Below are 18,102 nucleotides of genomic sequence, written 5' to 3'. Positions count from 1 at the left end.
TATCGCCGCCGTTTCCCTCATCCCTCTCGCCGATCAATCATCCTCCGTTGTCATCAATGAAGCCGACAGAAATCTCCCTTCGGTATCATTGCTGTCGACCGATTCCCTCCTCCCTTTCGCCATTCAATCATCTTCTATCGTCAATGAAGTTTGACGGAGAAGTGGGCGTTATCAATGTCACCGGAGCAAATCTTCAAGATGTAGTGATTTGAAGTTTTTTTTTGTTTATATGGTTTGGGTATTCATGGTTTATTAACCATGAATCGGCGATTGAATATTCATGTTTTTTTTCTCGTCTTGTTCGTTGATTTTTTTTATTTATGGCTTGTTTGGGTATTCTTACCATGATTATTAATGAAGGTTTCCATGACGATACACAGATTGAATGGTTTTTTGTTTATTTGAACCATTTACCATGAAATATTTGTTCAAATCATGGGATATTGATCGTGTCCACGTAGTAATCGTCATGGTAATTTAACCATGTAATGTCACGGTAATTTAACCATGTAACGGTTTGAATATGTCATGTTATATATTTTTTTACAGTAATTTAGCCATGTTCCATTTAATAAGATCAATGAAAAATATGACTTTCTGTTATCTGGTTGGCCAACTCGAAGAATGAAGAAAAAATGTAAATATGTGGTCAACTTATCATGTTATATTCCTAAAAATAAGTAATCAATCATATTGAAATTTACCAAATCCCATTGAATTAGGAAAATAATCCAATCAAATCCCACTAAATTGGGAAAACAATCAAATCCAATCCCACTAAATTAGGAAAGCAATATAACATTGAATTAGGAAAATAATCCAATCCAATCCCACTAAATTGGGAAAACAATCAAATTCAATCCCACTAAATTAGGAAAGCAATATAACATAATATATGTATATCATAGTGAAAAAGGTAAGAAAGATAATTCAGACACTAAAAGGATGAAAACATAAGTATAAAAAAAGGGCGGGATGAATTCTTACATGACATGGATAAAGAGGATGAATATTTAAATATTCCTATCTTTAGAAATACTGAGACACTTTTTTTCATATCTACGGGTCAATTTTTATAAACAGATATGAAATCAAAAAAAGTATGTTTTTAGATATTGATCCCTACTGCCTAATATTCCTGACAGCACCTTTGAGGGGCCGTTTTCAATAGTGAATAAGTTCTTGATAAAATGTCAAGTTATTTTCGATAATGAATAAGTTGGAGATGGGTATGTGAGTGAAGAAATTATTGAGAAAGAAATTGTTATTGATAAGTTGTTAATTTTTTTTTTTGATCTGCAATTGTTAGTTAATGTGAACAACAAGCTAAAGTGATAAAATTTGTTGATTTATGTGAATAAGATGGTAAAATGGTCTACGTTTTTCCAACAAATACTTGGTGGAAATGCCCTCCGGGTGTAAAAGAGTTAAGTGATAAGATATTATAGATAAGGGGGTCTACGTGTATTTACTCCACTTTAAATTATCCTAATCCTTATGGTTAGCAACTACCTAACTAGGGTCAAGTTTGACCAGAGTTAAATCTGTTTTGCTTTGTCACCATCGCGGGTGGCCTATAAAACCCACCCTCCGCGCCTTCCTGCCTTCATTCACATCACCTTTCATTGCCGAAACCCTCCGCTTAAGATCTCGAATGATTCAACCCTTCCAAATCCAACCCCCTTCTCTCTGTTCCATTTCCCAGTAGCTTTTTCCCATCCCTCATCGCTATCTTCCTTTCTCGTTTGCGTTTGCAGCTTCTGGTTAGCTCTCTCTCTCTCTCTCTCTCTCTAAAAGTCCAGCATGCTTGAAATTTCGTGGATTGAATCCGGATTTACTGTTGGTCTAGGTGATCAACCGTTCTTGATAGATTTCTGTGATCTTTTTTTATAGTGACCTCTCTTGTTAAATTGAAAAATTACGATTTGTATAGGATTTTGGTGTCTGGATGATGATGCGGTGGTGGCATTTATCTACTAAAATGTCATTTCTAATTTGTCTACCAAAAGAAATAATTATGCTATATTTATCACGGGCTGTTTTTGCTGTTTTTTTTTTTCTTTTGCTTCATACGTTTTGCTCCATTTATATGCTTGTTTTTTTTTTTTTTTTTTAAATATTTGGATCCTTCTAATGGGCTATCAAGGAGTTAAAAAAAAAAAAAAGCAATTCGATAAGCTTTTCACAAATTTTAATGCATTTTTACAAATTTTTATATATTTTCACACCTTTATATATACTTTTTTTTTTTTTTTTTGCATTTCAATACTTTTTTCCAACCTTAACAACATTTTAATGGGCTGGTTTTATTATTTTTTGAGTTATTAGTTTTAACAAATATATTTTTCATGTCACGGAATAAATGTTAAATAGTAAATCAATAGTACCTCTTCTTTCTTTGTCTACCTTTTGACTTTTATATATCACAAAATGTTGTCTAATTTTAAATTGTTTTAAAAAAATTCTTAAATGTCCTCTTTCTTTTAGAAAATTATGCATCCAGCCTTTTAAATATCGACTGATTTTTACGACTCAATACTCCATATCGATAAAATTTACCTAACGATTCATTTCTGATTTATGATAAAAAATTTCATTTCTGATTGACAACTGCGACTGATTTAGGAAATTTTATGAAAAATAATTTTAAAAAATCCGCGACATTTAAAATTAATTTTCGTCGTGATACCCTCTTACCGCGGGTTCGATCTCCTCTTTCCCAAAATTTCGGTGCCTCTGCCTCTGTGCTGAAGGATTTTTCAGTGGTTGTTAGATTGTGTGATTTTTTTATAATTAAAATCTTAACGGCCAGAAAAACCGCTCCTCATAGAATCAAATGAGTTTTCGGCACAGAGATTTTGCCTCGGTATACGTTATTTAAAACATTATATACTACTTATATTTTGGTCCCTATATTTTCTTTGCTAAAAGCAACGGTGTTTTATATCGTGTGTGTGATGCAGAGGGAGAAAAAAGAAGAGAAAAATGGCGGCGAACGGTGATTTCAGCTTTGCTGGTAGCAATGCTAGCGTGAAGAATACTACTCCTAATGAGAAAGGGAGGAATGGGCTGGCAAAGATTCACACGCAGAAGAAGAAGGCGGAAGCGGGAGAGGTCTGCCACGACGACAGCGGGCCGACGGTGAAGGCCCAGACGATCGACGAGCTGCACTCCCTCCAGAGGAAGAAGTCGGCCCCCACCACTCCCATTACGGGAACGCCGAAAGCCGCGTTTGGCGCCGCTTTATCTGAGGAAGAGCGCCAGAAGCAACAGCTCCAGTCCATCAGGTACTACTACCGGAGAATTTTATTTACTGAATGACGCTGTTTTTTTACCATGCTTATCCCTGCAGCCGTTGGATTGGATTCTTGTGTTATATGGTAGGACCCATGACGTCTTGTTGGGCTTTTTGTGCTTCTTTATTATTTTGATATTTTACTTTTTTTATTGGCAAAATAAATTTTATTGAAATTCGAGGAAGGGTTAGATTGAGTGTAAGATTGGACAGAGCACCATGGGCCCGATTGGATCCGAGATAAAGATTACAGGTATTAGTTATGAAGGGAATAAGATAGTAAATGTATTATATAAGAAGAGTGAACCCACATTGATGTGACAGGGGATTAAATAGTATTTGGTTTGGATGAAGAATAAAATGGGGAATAAGGTTGTTTTGTAGTTGAAATGAAAGAGAGGGGAGTATTATCCGGGAGTATTATGTAATAACACCCCAGAATCTTCACATAAATAATCCCCCACCGGAGGTATTAAGGGGTACAATAGAATCCGGAGCTTAGCTAATAGCCCTGGAAAAATGTGTTTCCAAACCATGGGCCCACGGTCTAAGGATCGGTAGCCCCCATCCAAACAAGCCCCTAAAGGCAAAAGCCCATACACCCAAGGACAAAGTCCATACAACACCTAATGGACCAAGCCCACTCACGTAACGGATCAAGACGCCGCACCCTAGCCATCGTCGACCGGAGTAACCATCGCCCACACAGCCACCCGAAGCATCTCCATTTATGAGTTCGTTTCAATATCGTGATTGTTCGCTTCGTAGACATAGGTCGCGCCATAAATTATGTTGATTCGTAATGGAAATTGTTGGGAATGCCTTGTTTATGCCTTGTATTCTTTAGTCCCACATTGGTTAACTATGTTGCTCCTATTTATGTAGCCTATTATAAATAGGGCTTTTGGGGAACTTCTATGGTATCTTTTTGGGGCTGTCATATTGGTGGCCTTTCTAGACGAGTTACGGATCATAGCCGGCTCTTTGTATCTCTTCTTCACGTTGGTTAGTGAATCCTCTCTCTCCTCGCCCGTGGACGTACCCAATTTGGGGAACCACGTATATCTTGTGTCTTTGTGATTTCTTGTTTTAGTTTTTTCAATTTCTCGTTCTTAGCTTGCATTCATAGCGTTCGTTACAACAAACTGGTATCAGAGCCTTAGGTTGCAAAAAACTAGGGTTTCGTTTCCGATTGTGGCTATGGCGGCTAAATTTGAGATTGCGAAGTTTGATGGGCAGAGCAGCAGTTTCAGTCTTTGGAGAGTAAAGATGAAGGCTCTGCTAACCCAACAAGGATTGCACAAGGTTTTGTTAGGCAAGACTAGTTCTGGAATCAAAGAGGAAGATTGGGATGATACGGATGCCAAAGCTCTGAGTTCTATTCAGTTGAGTCTGGCAGATGACGTTCTTCGCGAGGTGGAAGAAGAAACTTCAGCAGCAGGAATTTGGCTGAAGTTGGAAGGCATATATATGACGAAGTCGCTCACCAACAGGTTATATCTCAAACAACGTCTTTATACGTTTCGTATGCGAGAAGGTATACCTGTTAAAGATCATTTAGACGAGTTCAACCGTATTATTATGGATCTGAAAAATATTGATAGTAAAATTGAGGATGAGGACCAAGCCCTAATTTTGCTATGTTCTTTACCACTTTCGTATGAGCACTTTGTTACAACCCTATTGTATGGCAAAGACACGATATCCATGGAGGATGTTAAGGCCAGCCTATATTCGAAAGAATTGAGGAAAAAAGTGTCAGGTGAGGGTGATGCCCATGCGGAGGGTTTATTTGTTAGGGGAAGAACAACAGAAAGGGTGGAGTCGAGTAATAGGGGAAGATCCAAGTCATCAGGTAAGAAGAAGGGAAAGTGTAATTATTGCAAGAAACCCGGGCACTGGAAAAGTGACTGTTTAAAACTCAAAGAGAAGGAAAAAGAAGACCAGAAAGGGGGTAAAGTAATTGCTGGAATTGCTGAAAGTTCAGATGAGTCAGATAATGTGTTATCAGTTACAGAGGGCGATTCTCGCTCTAATACCGAGTGGATTCTAGATTCTGGATGTTCATACCATATGTGTCCGCATAGAGAGTGGTTTTCTACTTATGAGGCGGTCAATGGTGGTACAGTTTTGATGGGCAACAACATGGCCTGTAAGACTGTTGGTTCAGGAACGATTCAGCTTAGGATGCATGACGGTATTGTTAGGACTTTATCTGAGGTTCGACATGTTCCGGATTTGAAGAAAAATCTTATATCCCTGGGTGCTCTTGATTCTCATGGTTGCAAATTCCTCGGTGAAGGTGGAGTTTTGAAAGTCTCAAGGGGTGCATTAGTACTGATGAAGGGTCAAAAGCGTGGTAACCTTTATACACTCCAGGGCAGTACAGTTTTAGGTGCTGCAGCAACGGTTGCTTCATCCAAGGTTTCAGATTCAGACTTGACTCGTTTGTGGCATATGCGCCTTGGGCATATGAGCGAGAGGGGGATGACGGTTTTGAGCAAACAGGGTTTGCTATGTGGCCAGAAAATTGAGAAGCTGGATTTCTGTGAGCATTGTGTTTACGGCAAGCAGTGCAGGGTAAAATTCAGTACAGCTGTTCATCGCACCAAAGGCACGGTGGATTATTTTCACTCGGATCTTTGGGGTCCCGCAGAGGTAACTTCTAAAGGTGGTTTTCGATATTTTATGAGTATTATAGATGATTTCTCTCGTAAAGTTTGGGTGTATATGTTGAAACATAAGAGTGACGCCTTTAATACATTCAAACAGTTTAAAACTTTGATTGAGAATCAGACTGGTAAGAAAATAAAACGTTTGAGAACTGACAATGGTATGGAGTTTTGTCTTGGTGAGTTTGATAGGTTCTGCAGTGATGAGGGCATTGTGAGGCATCACACAGTGAGAAAAACCCCTCAGCAGAATGGTGTGGCTGAACGAATGAACAGGACTCTTTTGGAGAAGGCACGTTGTATGTTGTCCAATTCCGGATTGGGCAAAGAATTTTGGGCTGAAGCCGTTTCCACAACATGCTATTTGGTGAACAGGTCTCCGTCGACTGCTATTGAGTGTAAGACTCCGTTTGAGGTATGGTCAGGTCATCCGGCTGATTATTCTGTGTTGCGTGTTTTTGGGTGTCCAGCTTACGCTCATGTCAATGAGGGTAAATTGGAGCCACGGGCCAAGAAGTGTATTTTCTTGGGTTATGCAGCAGGTGTCAAAGGGTACAGGTTGTGGTGCTCTGATGATTTGAAGTTTTTGATCAGTAGGGATGTGACTTTTGATGAAAATTATCTGATTAAGGGGTCTAAGCAGGTTGATGATACAGTTCAGGAACATAGTGTTCCAAAGCAGGTGGAGTTTATGGGTGAATCTTTCGACTCAGGGAAGAAGCATATTGAGAAGCCAATTGAAGAGGAGTTCAAGAGTTCAGACACAGAGGTTGATGCGTTAGTTGAGCAACCACGCACTATTGCTAAAGATAGGCCAAGGAGGGAGATTCGGCCTCCTGAAAGGTATTCGGCTTATTCTGAGATGGTGGCCTATGCTTTATCAGTTGCTGAGACAGTTGAGTATGAAGAGCCTTCCAGCTATACGGAAGCTATTTCGAGCACTGAGTCTGCACAGTGGTTTGTTGCTATGAATGAGGAGATTGAGTCTCTTCAGAAGAATCAGACATGGGAGTTAGTAGAACCGCTGAAAGGGAAGAGGATTGTTGGATGCAAGTGGATCTTCAAGCGCAAACCAGGTATTCCAGGGGTAGAAGACGCTCGGTTTAAAGCTCGGCTAGTGGCGAAAGGATACAGCCAGAAGGAGGGTGTTGATTACAATGAGGTATTTTCACCAGTTGTAAAACATAGTTCCATTCGCACTATACTTGCTATTGTTGCATGTTATGATCTTGAGTTAGAGCAACTTGATGTCAAAACTGCGTTTTTGCACGGCGAGCTTGAAGAACAGATTTATATGCGTCAGCCTGAGGGATTTGTTGTTTCTGGTAAGGAGGATCACGTTTGTTTACTTCGTAAGTCTTTGTATGGCCTCAAACAATCCCCTAGGCAGTGGTATAAGCGGTTTGATACTTTTATGATAAGCCAGTCATATTCTAGGAGTGAGTATGACAGTTGTGTGTATTTTCGAAAACTTTCAGATGGTTCATTTGTTTATCTACTGTTGTATGTTGATGATATGCTTATTGCTGCCAAGAGTGTATCAGAAATCAACAGGTTGAAACAACAGTTAGGTGGTGAATTTGAGATGAAAGATTTGGGTGCAGCAAAACGTATTTTGGGTATGGAGATTTGCAGAGATCGAGTAGCTGGCAAACTATTTTTGAATCAGAAGTCTTATGTTCTTAAAGTGCTTGAGCGCTTTGCCATGCAGAACTCGAAGCCAGTCAGTACCCCTTTGGCAGCACACTTTCGACTTTCAGCTGAGTTGTCACCACAGTCGGAGGATGAGGAGAAGTATATGTCTCAGGTTCCATATTCGTGCGCAGTTGGGAGCCTTATGTACGCCATGGTATGTACTCGTCCTGATATTTCACATGCAGTTAGTGTCGTTAGTCGTTATATGGGGCGTCCAGGAAAGGCACATTGGGAGGCTGTGAAATGGATACTACGGTATTTGTGCGGAACTGCAGGTGTTGGTCTATTGTTTGGGATTGTCAATTCTGGTGATCATGCTGTTGGTTATGTTGATTCGGATTTTGCCGGTGACCACGATAAGAGGAGGTCTCTGACAGGTTATGTCTTTACTCTGTCCGGAAGTGCCATTAGTTGGAAAGCTACTTTACAGGCTACAGTTGCGCTGTCTACAACAGAAGCGGAGTATATGGCCATTGCTGAAGCTGTGAAGGAGGCATTGTGGATGAGAGGTTTGCTTTGTGAGCTTGGTCTTACACAGGGTGTGAGTTCAGTATTTTGTGATTCGCAGAGTGCTATACATTTGACTAAAAATCTGATGTATCATGAGAGGACCAAGCATATCGATGTCAGGTATCACTTCGTTCAGGATATCATCTCACAGAAGCAAGTTGAGGTGAAGAAAGTGGGTACGGCAGATAACCCAGCAGATATGTTGACTAAACCGGTTCCGGTTGCCAAGTTCAAGCATTGCTTGGGCTTGCTTGGTATTTGCAGTTGATCGCCCCTCGGGGGCATTTGGCGAGTGAGAGGTTAGAAGGGGATAGCTATATTTGGTGATTTGGTTCGGTGGAATTCAAGTCAAGGTGGAGAATTGTTGGGAATGCCTTGTTTATGCCTTGTATTCTTTAGTCCCACATTGGTTAACTATGTTGCTCCTATTTATGTAGCCTATTATAAATAGGGCTTTTGGGGAACTTCTATGGTATCTTTTTGGGGCTGTCATATTGGTGGCCTTTCTAGACGAGTTACGGATCATAGCCGGCTCTTTGTATCTCTTCTTCACGTTGGTTAGTGAATCCTCTCTCTCCTCGCCCGTGGACGTACCCAATTTGGGGAACCACGTATATCTTGTGTCTTTGTGATTTCTTGTTTTAGTTTTTTCAATTTCTCGTTCTTAGCTTGCATTCATAGCGTTCGTTACAACAGAAATGAATCCTTTGCTGTCCAAAAACATGGACTGGAGCAGACGGTCCTTAGGCCATCCACAGTGGTTTAATAAAAAATGGATAACCAAAAGTTGACACATCAGCTTTTGATTATTCACTTAAGAGATTGCTAAACTTAACAATGTTGAGGTTCACAATGGTCACTTCTAGTCCATAACCAAAATAAGGGGTCCATTACAATTTCACACAGTCTCTCTCTCCCATTTTGTTTCCCGTCATTCACTTCCCTCCATTACGTTTTTTTTTGGACAAAAATATATCGAATATATGGTGTTCTTCTTAGAGTTATCTATCAAAATAACCGATTTTTTTTTCCTTCATATTCCTATAGCCTATATCACAAATCCACCACTCTCTTAATCTTTCAAAAAAAAAAAATCAGATGTGTTCTTAAATTTGAAAAAGAATGCAAGGTTCTTCCTCTTTTTTTTTTGCAAGGTTGTTTGTTTACTCAACCATAGGGGAGGAACAAAAAAATGAATAACCACTTTTTAGTCGAAAAAATCAATTTTTTTTTGCTAAAAAGTGATTATTTATCAAAATACTTGGGTAAAAGTAAAAAAAAAAAAAATACTTTTCCTGATTCCTCTCGTTGAGACGAATCAGTAACCTATAAAAGTTTGGTGCAAAACTAAAAAATGCGAAAAAATTCAAATAAAGACAATTTTCAGATTTAAGTTAAGTTTAAGTTAAATTCATAAGAATGCAGCTTAAAATAGAAACGTAAAAGAAGAGTAAAATACCTTAATCCAGCAACGATGAGTTAAATTATAGATGATCGAGAAATATGAGCTTCACTTTTGGAGGAAAAGAAAGAGAAACGGTTTGTGGTTGAAGTGAAGAAAATATAGAGCAAGTGAAGAAGAGAAGAATAAAATTGTAGTTGAAATACGTGTATATATAAATTTTGGAACTAGTTAACTTATGTAGTGTGGGGGTTCACAAATTTTGATTATTGAAAAAAGTTGCTAGTTTTGGTTATCCAAAGCGCAAAATTTGATTATTTCTAAAGATGTTGCTAAGTTTGATTATACCATTGTGAGCCATTTTTTATACAAATATTGTTAACTTTAACAACAATTGTCTTTTAGTTATACCACTGTGGATGGCCTTATCGGTATTGTTTTTCATTTGCTACAATCAATGGTTTGGATTTATTTTTAAACTTTTAATAGTAAGAGCTAATTGTTACTAGTAAGAATTGATGAGCAAATCTGAAATATTGATTGTGTCAATGGACTGTCCTGATCTAGTCCAAACCATTGGACTATAGAGGACCCCGGCCCATTCATAATGCATCGATGTTGGGAAAAAAAATTGCGACACTGGATCAGATTTGTTTCGAAACATGTCAATAATGCCCTATGAACATGATTTCTGACATGGTTAATGTTGTTTAATGAGTTTTAAAAAGTAAAGGATTCCTACTATTGAGGTGGGTCCAAGAAAAGCTGCAAAAGGCCAACCAGACCTCCAGTAACGAGAGGGTCTGATCCTGTATAATAGTATTATGTTAATTTGAGTGAAATTGAATTATGTTTTTACCGTTTGGTGAGGAAATAAGAGAGTAATGATACTATTATCAGAAAAATACTCTTGGTACAAAGGTTTTTTTAGAAGTAATGCACCCAAATATTTTGTATCTAATTCAGAATGACATAATTTCTCTTGTAAATAAGATTACGGGAGAAGTTGAATACATAAATAGATTTGCGGACACATAGTAAATCGGTCACAAAGGATGTATTAAACTGAATTTTGATAAGATGTGTTGGTTGACCTATCCCTAATAAACCGGTTTGTTTTCATATTTTAGGTGAGATGGTGTGTGACTTGTTTTCTTCGTCCGTAGAATAATTTGGAATTTAATTATCAATGGTCTTTTGATTAATTAAGATTTATTATTGTGTGGGTAAAACAGTGCATCATTGGCATCACTGACGAGGGAGACGGGGCCAAAGGTGGTGAAAGGAGACCCGGCGAGGAAGGCGGAAACGCCAAAGGTGTCGTCGCACTCGCACGTGACTGACCCCTTCCATTATGCTCCGACCTTCAGCACCAGTGACAGTGCCCTCAAGTTCACCCACATCCTCTACAACCTCTCCCCTGCTGGTAAATTTTTTACTTGTTTCACATTATAGATTCATGATCAATGTGTCCCAACAATTTCACTTCAAAATTTGCTTATGCGATCAACGTGTTAATTAATTTATGTCAAAAGAATCAAATATTTGCGGAACCAATTTGGGAAAATCATTGAGGCTTATTGAATCATTGCTGCAACAATTATTGGTTCGACACCTCCTACATCAAGTTCACGGACTCATACGTGGTTCGAAGGGTTGTGGGGGGAACATTGAATAATATATATCTTACAGATTAACGTGTCTTTTTTAGCTCTCTAGAGAATCTGGTACAAAGACTTGTATAATAGGACAGTGTCACCAATCAATGAAAAATGTCACAGGTTCGATTTAAAGTTTTCAATTCAAAGACTTATATTGATTGGTGAATCCAACATTAACTTCTCTCTGGCAAATTAGGAATTTCCTGCTATACTTGCTTGGATATTATTTAGTACTCCTATTAGTAATATCCCACAAAATGCCACCAGAGAATTTGCAGGGAGATTCCCCAGGGGGCATTGCTCCTCCCTGTGAGTAATCTAACAATTGTGTTTGGTGCTCAAAATGGAAAAATGAAAAATGAGTTCATCGTAGCAAGTATTCCCATGGTAATTTTGATGCTTTCATCAGTATAACATGAGTGATTTTCCCTAACAGAGCTTTATGAGCAAGCCATAAAATATGAGAAAGGATCATTCCTAACAGCAAGTGGCGCGTTAGCTACGCTCTCTGGCGCAAAGACAGGCCGCTCGCCAAGAGACAAGCGTGTCGTGAAGGATGAAACCACCACTGATGAGCTTTGGTGGGGAAAGTAAGTACCCCCATTTTCCCTAATTTGTACAAAATTTCCACTTTCGAAAACCATTATTTTTTTAATTGTTGACTTTATTGGTGTCATTTTAATGCTCTCAGGGGCTCACCAAACATTGAAATGGACGAGCACACTTTCTTGGTCAATAGAGAAAGAGCCGTTGATTACTTATGCTCTCTGGACAAGGTATGTTATTGGAATTGGTCCCTCCTCCTTTTCTTACCTTTTCTTTTAAGTAGATTATAAATTCTAACCTACATTTAGAATCTAATATGATTTTAGGGGAAGATCTACTGGTTCACTTTTTCAAACCCCACAATATGACCTTCAAAATCTTTTCTAATAAAGAAAAGGGAAAACATATTTGGTGTCCTCTTTTTGTGAAATTGTGTATACTTTTACTACTCCAGTAACGCCGCTCTCCCAAGTCAGTTATTGCATCACTTGTAACTTGGCATGGGCGGTTATACTTGGGTTAAAGAGTAATTGTCTAAAAACCAGCTTATCATAACCGCTACCCCACTATGTAGAACAATCCCAAAAATGTGCACACACATAGTGTGTGCCACCCACCTAGTTACAATTGTTGCATAAGAAAAAGAATGTGAGGGACCCGTTCTTGATATTGTCTACATAGTGGTGTATAATTTCCACTAACATATTAGATTCATTAAGTCCAACGAATTGGACTTCGTATCCCAATCTTTCGTCACGATGCACAAGCGGTTGCACTAGTTCTGCAACTGCTATTAATGGTAGTTTTCTTTATCATGTTAAATGAACAATATCTAGATTGTGAATTTTGATGATAGTTACTGCCTGGCCTCTTCTGTCCCTCGTTGAGTGGTTGGTTGACCCATCACTTTACCGTAATTTTTTGTCCTGCATTTATATCTACCAACAGGACGCCCTGAGCAAGGCCATTAAAAAATCACGGCATCCTTGACAAGGTCTCATGTTTTCTAACTAACCTATGCTACAAACCGAATTTTTGACCAGGAGGATTTTCTTAAAGAGTCTTCAGTCTCACTTTATTTATCTGTACTGATGGACTAGGAGATCTTAAGACCAAAAATAACGTGGTTGGGTGAGACCAAATGACAGCAAGAAGACAAAGGTGCTGGAGTCCTCTCACCTTCTCGTCACTCACCGGGTTGAGGACTCAAAAATTTTTCCAGACAAAAAAGTTTAGGTTGAGTTTCGGATCTCACTTGACCCATAATGGGGATATGAGAGTGAATTTGTTCGTTCCGCCCTACACTGTGGTAATACATATGTAGGCTACATGCGCTTTGCATGCCTTCTTTGTCTGTATTGTGTTGTTCTGGTCTATGCTTGGTTTAAATTTAATTTTGGGTCCCAAAATTGAAGCCAGAAAATCTTCAATAGGATACTCCCAATAGTAGTTGATAGAAAAGGAATATATATGCATATATAGATATATACGTGTGTGCGTGTGTCATTTTAGTGGTTAGAATCTAAAACAGGCCATTGGTTGATCCTTAGCAAGATATCAAAAGGCTGACATCTCAACAGCAACAATAAAGCTTGGCATAAAATCATGCCTGAGAATCACCTTTTGTCACTTTCCCCCTTTAAGTATGGGGTCCCCTGCAACGTCCAAATAGTGGAATCGGAGCCTACATCCGTTGTTGCCACAATTTCCCAATGGTTGGCTACTGCTGACCACTTGGAATAGGATGTCTAGGCGGAAAAAAATGATCTTCTTTTGGACCACAATTTTTTTTCTTGGTTATTTAGTTATTTACTGTATTTTGCTATGGGGCAGAGGGGTGGGTTTTTTTTTTTTGATAGGCAGCAGAGGGGTGGTTTACTGTTCTCCCGTTGAAATGGTTGATAACAAGGCATTGTTTGGTTTAAACCTGGACGTATACCTAAATTAATCAATATTCACCATTACTTCTAAGGTAAATCCTTGACTTATAGGATGTAAACAAAAAGAGGTTTGTTCATTTGATCACAATTCTTAACTAGACCCTAGTGTAAATTCCATGTCTTAACTTCTTGTAACCACAATATGATTGCCTATTAGTATTGGTGTAATGCCTATTATTATTGGTGTAACCTGCATAATTCTATTTCAAGTGTCTGTGAATGATTTGTTTCTTGTTGCAACCAAATTGTTTCCGATTACCAGTGCTGTAATCTGCTCTTTCCTATTTCAGGTGTTTGTGAATGATCAGTTTCTGAACTGGGATCCAAACCACCGTATCAAAGTCCGTATTGTATCTGCCCGAGCTTATCATTCTTTGTTCATGCACAACATGTAAGCAATTGCAATTTGAACATTTTAACCAACTAGTTTCTACGTATATTTTCTACTTCTCCAAGAAGGCTAAATTTCATAGGTAAGTATTCTTGACCTATGGTGTTTGCGATAGCTTCTTGTGCTGATTTTTTTGTTCTGGCACCTTAGTGTCGGTGTGTTTTTTAAAGTTTCTGCTTCCGCTTTGGGCATTAAACATCTTTTTGAAAGCTGATTCTGAGAAGGATCTATTTGTATACTTTTGAATTCTTACTTTTAGAATCAGATCTGTAAAATCTAAAGTTTGAAAACATTGCCATTGTTGTAAGGCCTATGTGATAAATCTGTGTGCTCTGAAACGGAAAAGGGAAAATACCAGAGATGCAGCGATATTAGTATAGTGTACGTAAGATAACTGGGTCGGTTTCAGGTGTATCCGACCCACGCCTGAGGAGCTGGAGAATTTCGGTACTCCGGATTTCACAATATACAATGCCGGACAATTCCCATGTAACCGTTACACCCATTATATGACTTCCTCAACTAGCATAGACCTCAATCTTGCTAGGAGGGAAATGGTAATCCTTGGCACTCAATATGCCGGGGAAATGAAGAAAGGCCTGTTCAGTGTAATGCACTATCTCATGCCTAAGCGTCAAATCCTCTCCCTTCACTCCGGCTGCAATATGGGAAAAGGCGGCGATGTTGCCCTTTTCTTTGGATTATCAGGTCCCCGATAAGTGTTGACTCTCAATTCTCCCCCTGACCTATAACAATATCATTTTTTACCTGCTTATGTACTGACGAAGTGTATCTTGGGTGTGTTTATAACAGGTACTGGGAAGACTACATTGTCTACAGATCATAATAGGTACTTAATCGGAGATGATGAGCACTGCTGGAGTGAGAATGGTGTGTCAAATATAGAGGGTGGTTGTTATGCAAAGTGCATTGATTTGTCGGGTGAGAAAGAGCCTGATATCTGGAATGCCATCAAGTTCGGGACTGGTAAAATTTTCAAGACCTTAGTCTAGCATCCACTACTTAGTCAAAATGTATCTGTTTGAAACCAAAATTTGGAAATCATTACATTGGTTCTTATTGTATTGAATATAATTGCTTCTTTCGGCAGTGCTGGAAAATGTGGTGTTTGAGGAGCATAGTCGAGATGTTGATTACTCGGATAAATCTGTCACAGGTAAATATTATCTGTGTCTTAAATTTTCTTTTACATGGCATTATAATTGAGAGGTATATTCTTATCTGATGTTCAATTCTCGAAGTACAAAAGCTTAAAATCAAGCTATCCTGATCCATTTTGTGTCCTGGTTTTTGTCATTGTAGAGAACACTCGTGCTGCATATCCAATAGAGTACATCCCCAATGCTAAGATCCCATGTGTTGGTCCCCATCCAAAAAACGTCATCCTTCTCGCCTGTGATGCGTTTGGTGTTCTTCCACCTGTGAGCAAGCTGAACTTAGCCCAGACCATGTACCACTTCATCAGCGGTTACACTGCTCTCGTATGTCCTAGCTGAACTTGTTTTTTTTTTTTTGGAACTTGCTCATTGTTATAGGTTTGAATGTTAGAGAGTAAGGAGATCTAGCTATACAAGAATGTATTTGCTTGTCAAGGTCAGCTGGGTAGCTGACCTTGTTAGCCTTGCCAGAACGGGCGTCTAAACTTTTGGATAACCATTTGCTACCAATGGAGAATTGTTTCTTATCTTAATTTGAGGTGATTAGATTCGCCCCTTAGTTGCACGAAGCGGGAGCAGGTGCGGGAATGAAAGTGTGGGAGCGGGGGAATATAGAAACTCCCAAGGTTGGGAGCACGAAAGAAACGTGTACATATGTTTAAAAAATAATGTAGGATAGAATATCTGCTTTAAATCTACAATCATTTCAGGGACTAAAAAATATAGGCCAAGTCTACGTCAAGTGTAAGAAATGGGGTAGTATTAGAATGTATGGTTTTATTTTCAAGATTTCATGACTTGGGCTATATATATGAGTTAAATCGAAGACCAATTTATGAAGCTTAGTAATAAATTACTGTTTTTATATACCAATAGCGTGCAAAAGCTGCCATCTTCGTAAGGAGCGAGCTCCCATCTCAATGGGAGCAGGCTCCCATCAAGCTCCTTAGTTGGGAGTGCAGAATCAAGCTCCTAAGGTGGAGTGGCTCCTCTCCTGCTCCCTGCTACTAACATCGCACCAATGAAACAACTTCTTTCAAATCTAATAGAGCACAATGAATTTTTAATTTTATGTAGTAAATGAAGTGTCATTGCTATGCATACTGTACTTGCATACAAAAAGCATTCTGATGGCTATCTAAGAATATCTTGTTTCTTAACTAACCACCGACTATTGTGGCTTGTCATTCTAGTAATTGCCATTGGGACATAGTTTTAATGGCTATTCTGAGGAAAAATTTGTTTGTAAACTGTTTTCCTTTTTGTAATGTACCAATGAAACAGGTAGCTGGAACAGAGGATGGGATAAAAGAGCCAACAGCAACATTCTCAGCCTGCTTTGGTGCGGCATTTATAATGCTTCATCCTACCAAGTATGCGGCCATGCTAGCTGAGAAAATGAAAAAGCATGGGGCTACAGGATGGCTCGTTAACACCGGTTGGTCAGGTGGAAGGTATGAGTTTCAACCATGACTTGTGGTGTATCCAAATGCATCACTGATGCATTTTAAGTTTTAGCTCATACAAATTTGAGCTTGTATTTTTCCCCCCCAGATATGGGTCCGGAAATCGTATCAAGCTAGCTTACACCCGAAAAATCATTGATGCGATACACTCTGGGATTCTGTTGGAGGCAAACTACGTCAAGACTGAGGTGTTTGGGCTTGAGATCCCTACCGAAGTTGAGGGTGTTCCATCGGAAATCCTAAATCCAGTTAATACTGTGAGTTGCTCTCTAAAATTTCACTCCTTTCGCACATAACATTTGAATCAACAACTATTTTACTCTTGAGTTCATTTTACTATTCATGAAACTGTCTGGACAGAACTGATCCATACCGTTTGGTGCCTAGAAGGATAAATGGTACACCAACGGTTTGGTTTGCAGTTTCAGTCACGATTTATTGTATCCAACCGTATTTGTTATGACATTGTAAACAGTACATATATCACCTCACCTATACTTGTAAGTGAAACGCTAAGAAAAACAGTATATATTCCACTAAAACTGTATTAATCCGAACCGCAAACAGGTCTTGCATTTTACTAATGGCTGCATTTTTGGGTTGGGATTAATGCAGTGGTCTGACAAGGCAGCCTACAAGGACACGCTGTTGAAGTTAGGAGGTCTGTTTAAGAAGAACTTTGAAGTGTTCGCAAGCTACAAGATTGGAACTGACAACAAGCTCACAGAAGAAATCCTGGCTGCTGGTCCGAATTTCTGATTGGAATGATCTTTGTGGTTAATGAGAGAGAGAGAGAGAGAGAGAGAGAGAGAGAGAGAGAGAGAGAGCTATATGCATGTATTTATTGGATTGTTCATGCAGAGAGAGAGAGAGCTATATGCATGTATTTATTGGGTTGTTCATGCCTCGTATGTCTGTAATGTGTGTTTTTAATTAAACGTGGCAGCCTTTATTTCTCTACACTGGCATATTTTTTTCGCTTTGTACTAGGTGCTAAAATTCGTATTCTGATGTGCTTCTGTCCGCATCTCGGAAGGGATACGTCCTAGTTTTCGAAGGGAAAGCATACTCTCCACGAGTTGAATTGATTGTTCAAGTGAAGTTTGCCCTTTTTCGTTTAACACATACTAGTACATTCTTCCTTTGTATGTTCACTTTCTTTTGTTGTTGTCGCGGTACTGCAAAAACCGAAACCCGATTATGATCCACTAGCCCTTAGTGGGCAAAAGAAGCCTATGGAATCGTCCACGGATTTGCAATTTGCAATTCTTATGATCACCTCAATATGAGGTGGTTATAGTCTGTGGAACACTTAGGGTAGGACAACTCCACATATTGCGGCGGAA

General features: G+C 39.0%; 1 protein-coding gene across 3 annotated transcripts; it reads left to right on the top strand.

Annotated features, from left to right (window-relative positions):
* The first annotated feature begins 1,594 nt into the window (after positions 1-1,594).
* On the top strand, positions 1,595-17,852 carry LOC131329042 (phosphoenolpyruvate carboxykinase (ATP) 1-like). 3 transcript variants are annotated; one of them, XR_009200604.1, is made up of 14 exons: positions 1,595-1,763; positions 2,964-3,287; positions 10,810-11,000; positions 11,672-11,825; positions 11,927-12,011; positions 14,012-14,112; positions 14,522-14,820; positions 14,926-15,099; positions 15,224-15,289; positions 15,436-15,614; positions 16,575-16,744; positions 16,845-17,013; positions 17,372-17,593; positions 17,628-17,852. XR_009200604.1 is itself a non-coding variant. In XM_058362086.1 (13 exons), exons 2-13 carry the CDS (start codon positions 2,986-2,988, stop codon positions 17,513-17,515), a joined length of 2,034 nt encoding a protein of 677 aa, XP_058218069.1. In that variant the 5' UTR covers positions 1,595-1,763; positions 2,964-2,985; the 3' UTR covers positions 17,516-17,852. The 3 variants fall into 3 exon arrangements, 1 of the variants encoding a protein (XP_058218069.1); XR_009200605.1 differs by having other exon boundaries at positions 17,372-17,615; positions 17,662-17,852; XM_058362086.1 differs by having other exon boundaries at positions 17,372-17,852.
* The last annotated feature ends 250 nt before the right edge of the window (positions 17,853-18,102 follow it).

The sequence above is a fragment of the Rhododendron vialii genome, chromosome 6a (genome assembly GCF_030253575.1).
Source record: "Rhododendron vialii isolate Sample 1 chromosome 6a, ASM3025357v1".
NCBI lineage: Eukaryota > Viridiplantae > Streptophyta > Magnoliopsida > Ericales > Ericaceae > Rhododendron > Rhododendron vialii.
Note: the sequence above shows the minus strand (reverse complement) of the source record. Positions and strands in the feature narration are given on the sequence as shown.

Excerpts from the sequence above, each read along its gene's own strand:
- LOC131329042 (XM_058362086.1), top strand. The coding sequence starts at position 2,986 with ATGGCGGCGAACGGTGATTTCAGCTTTGCTGGTAGCAATGCTAGCGTG. Across the intron at positions 3,288-10,809 it reads CAACAGCTCCAGTCCATCAG|TGCATCATTGGCATCACTGA; the intron begins GTACTACTACCG and ends TGGGTAAAACAG. Across the intron at positions 15,290-15,435 it reads CTCGGATAAATCTGTCACAG|AGAACACTCGTGCTGCATAT; the intron begins GTAAATATTATC and ends TTGTCATTGTAG.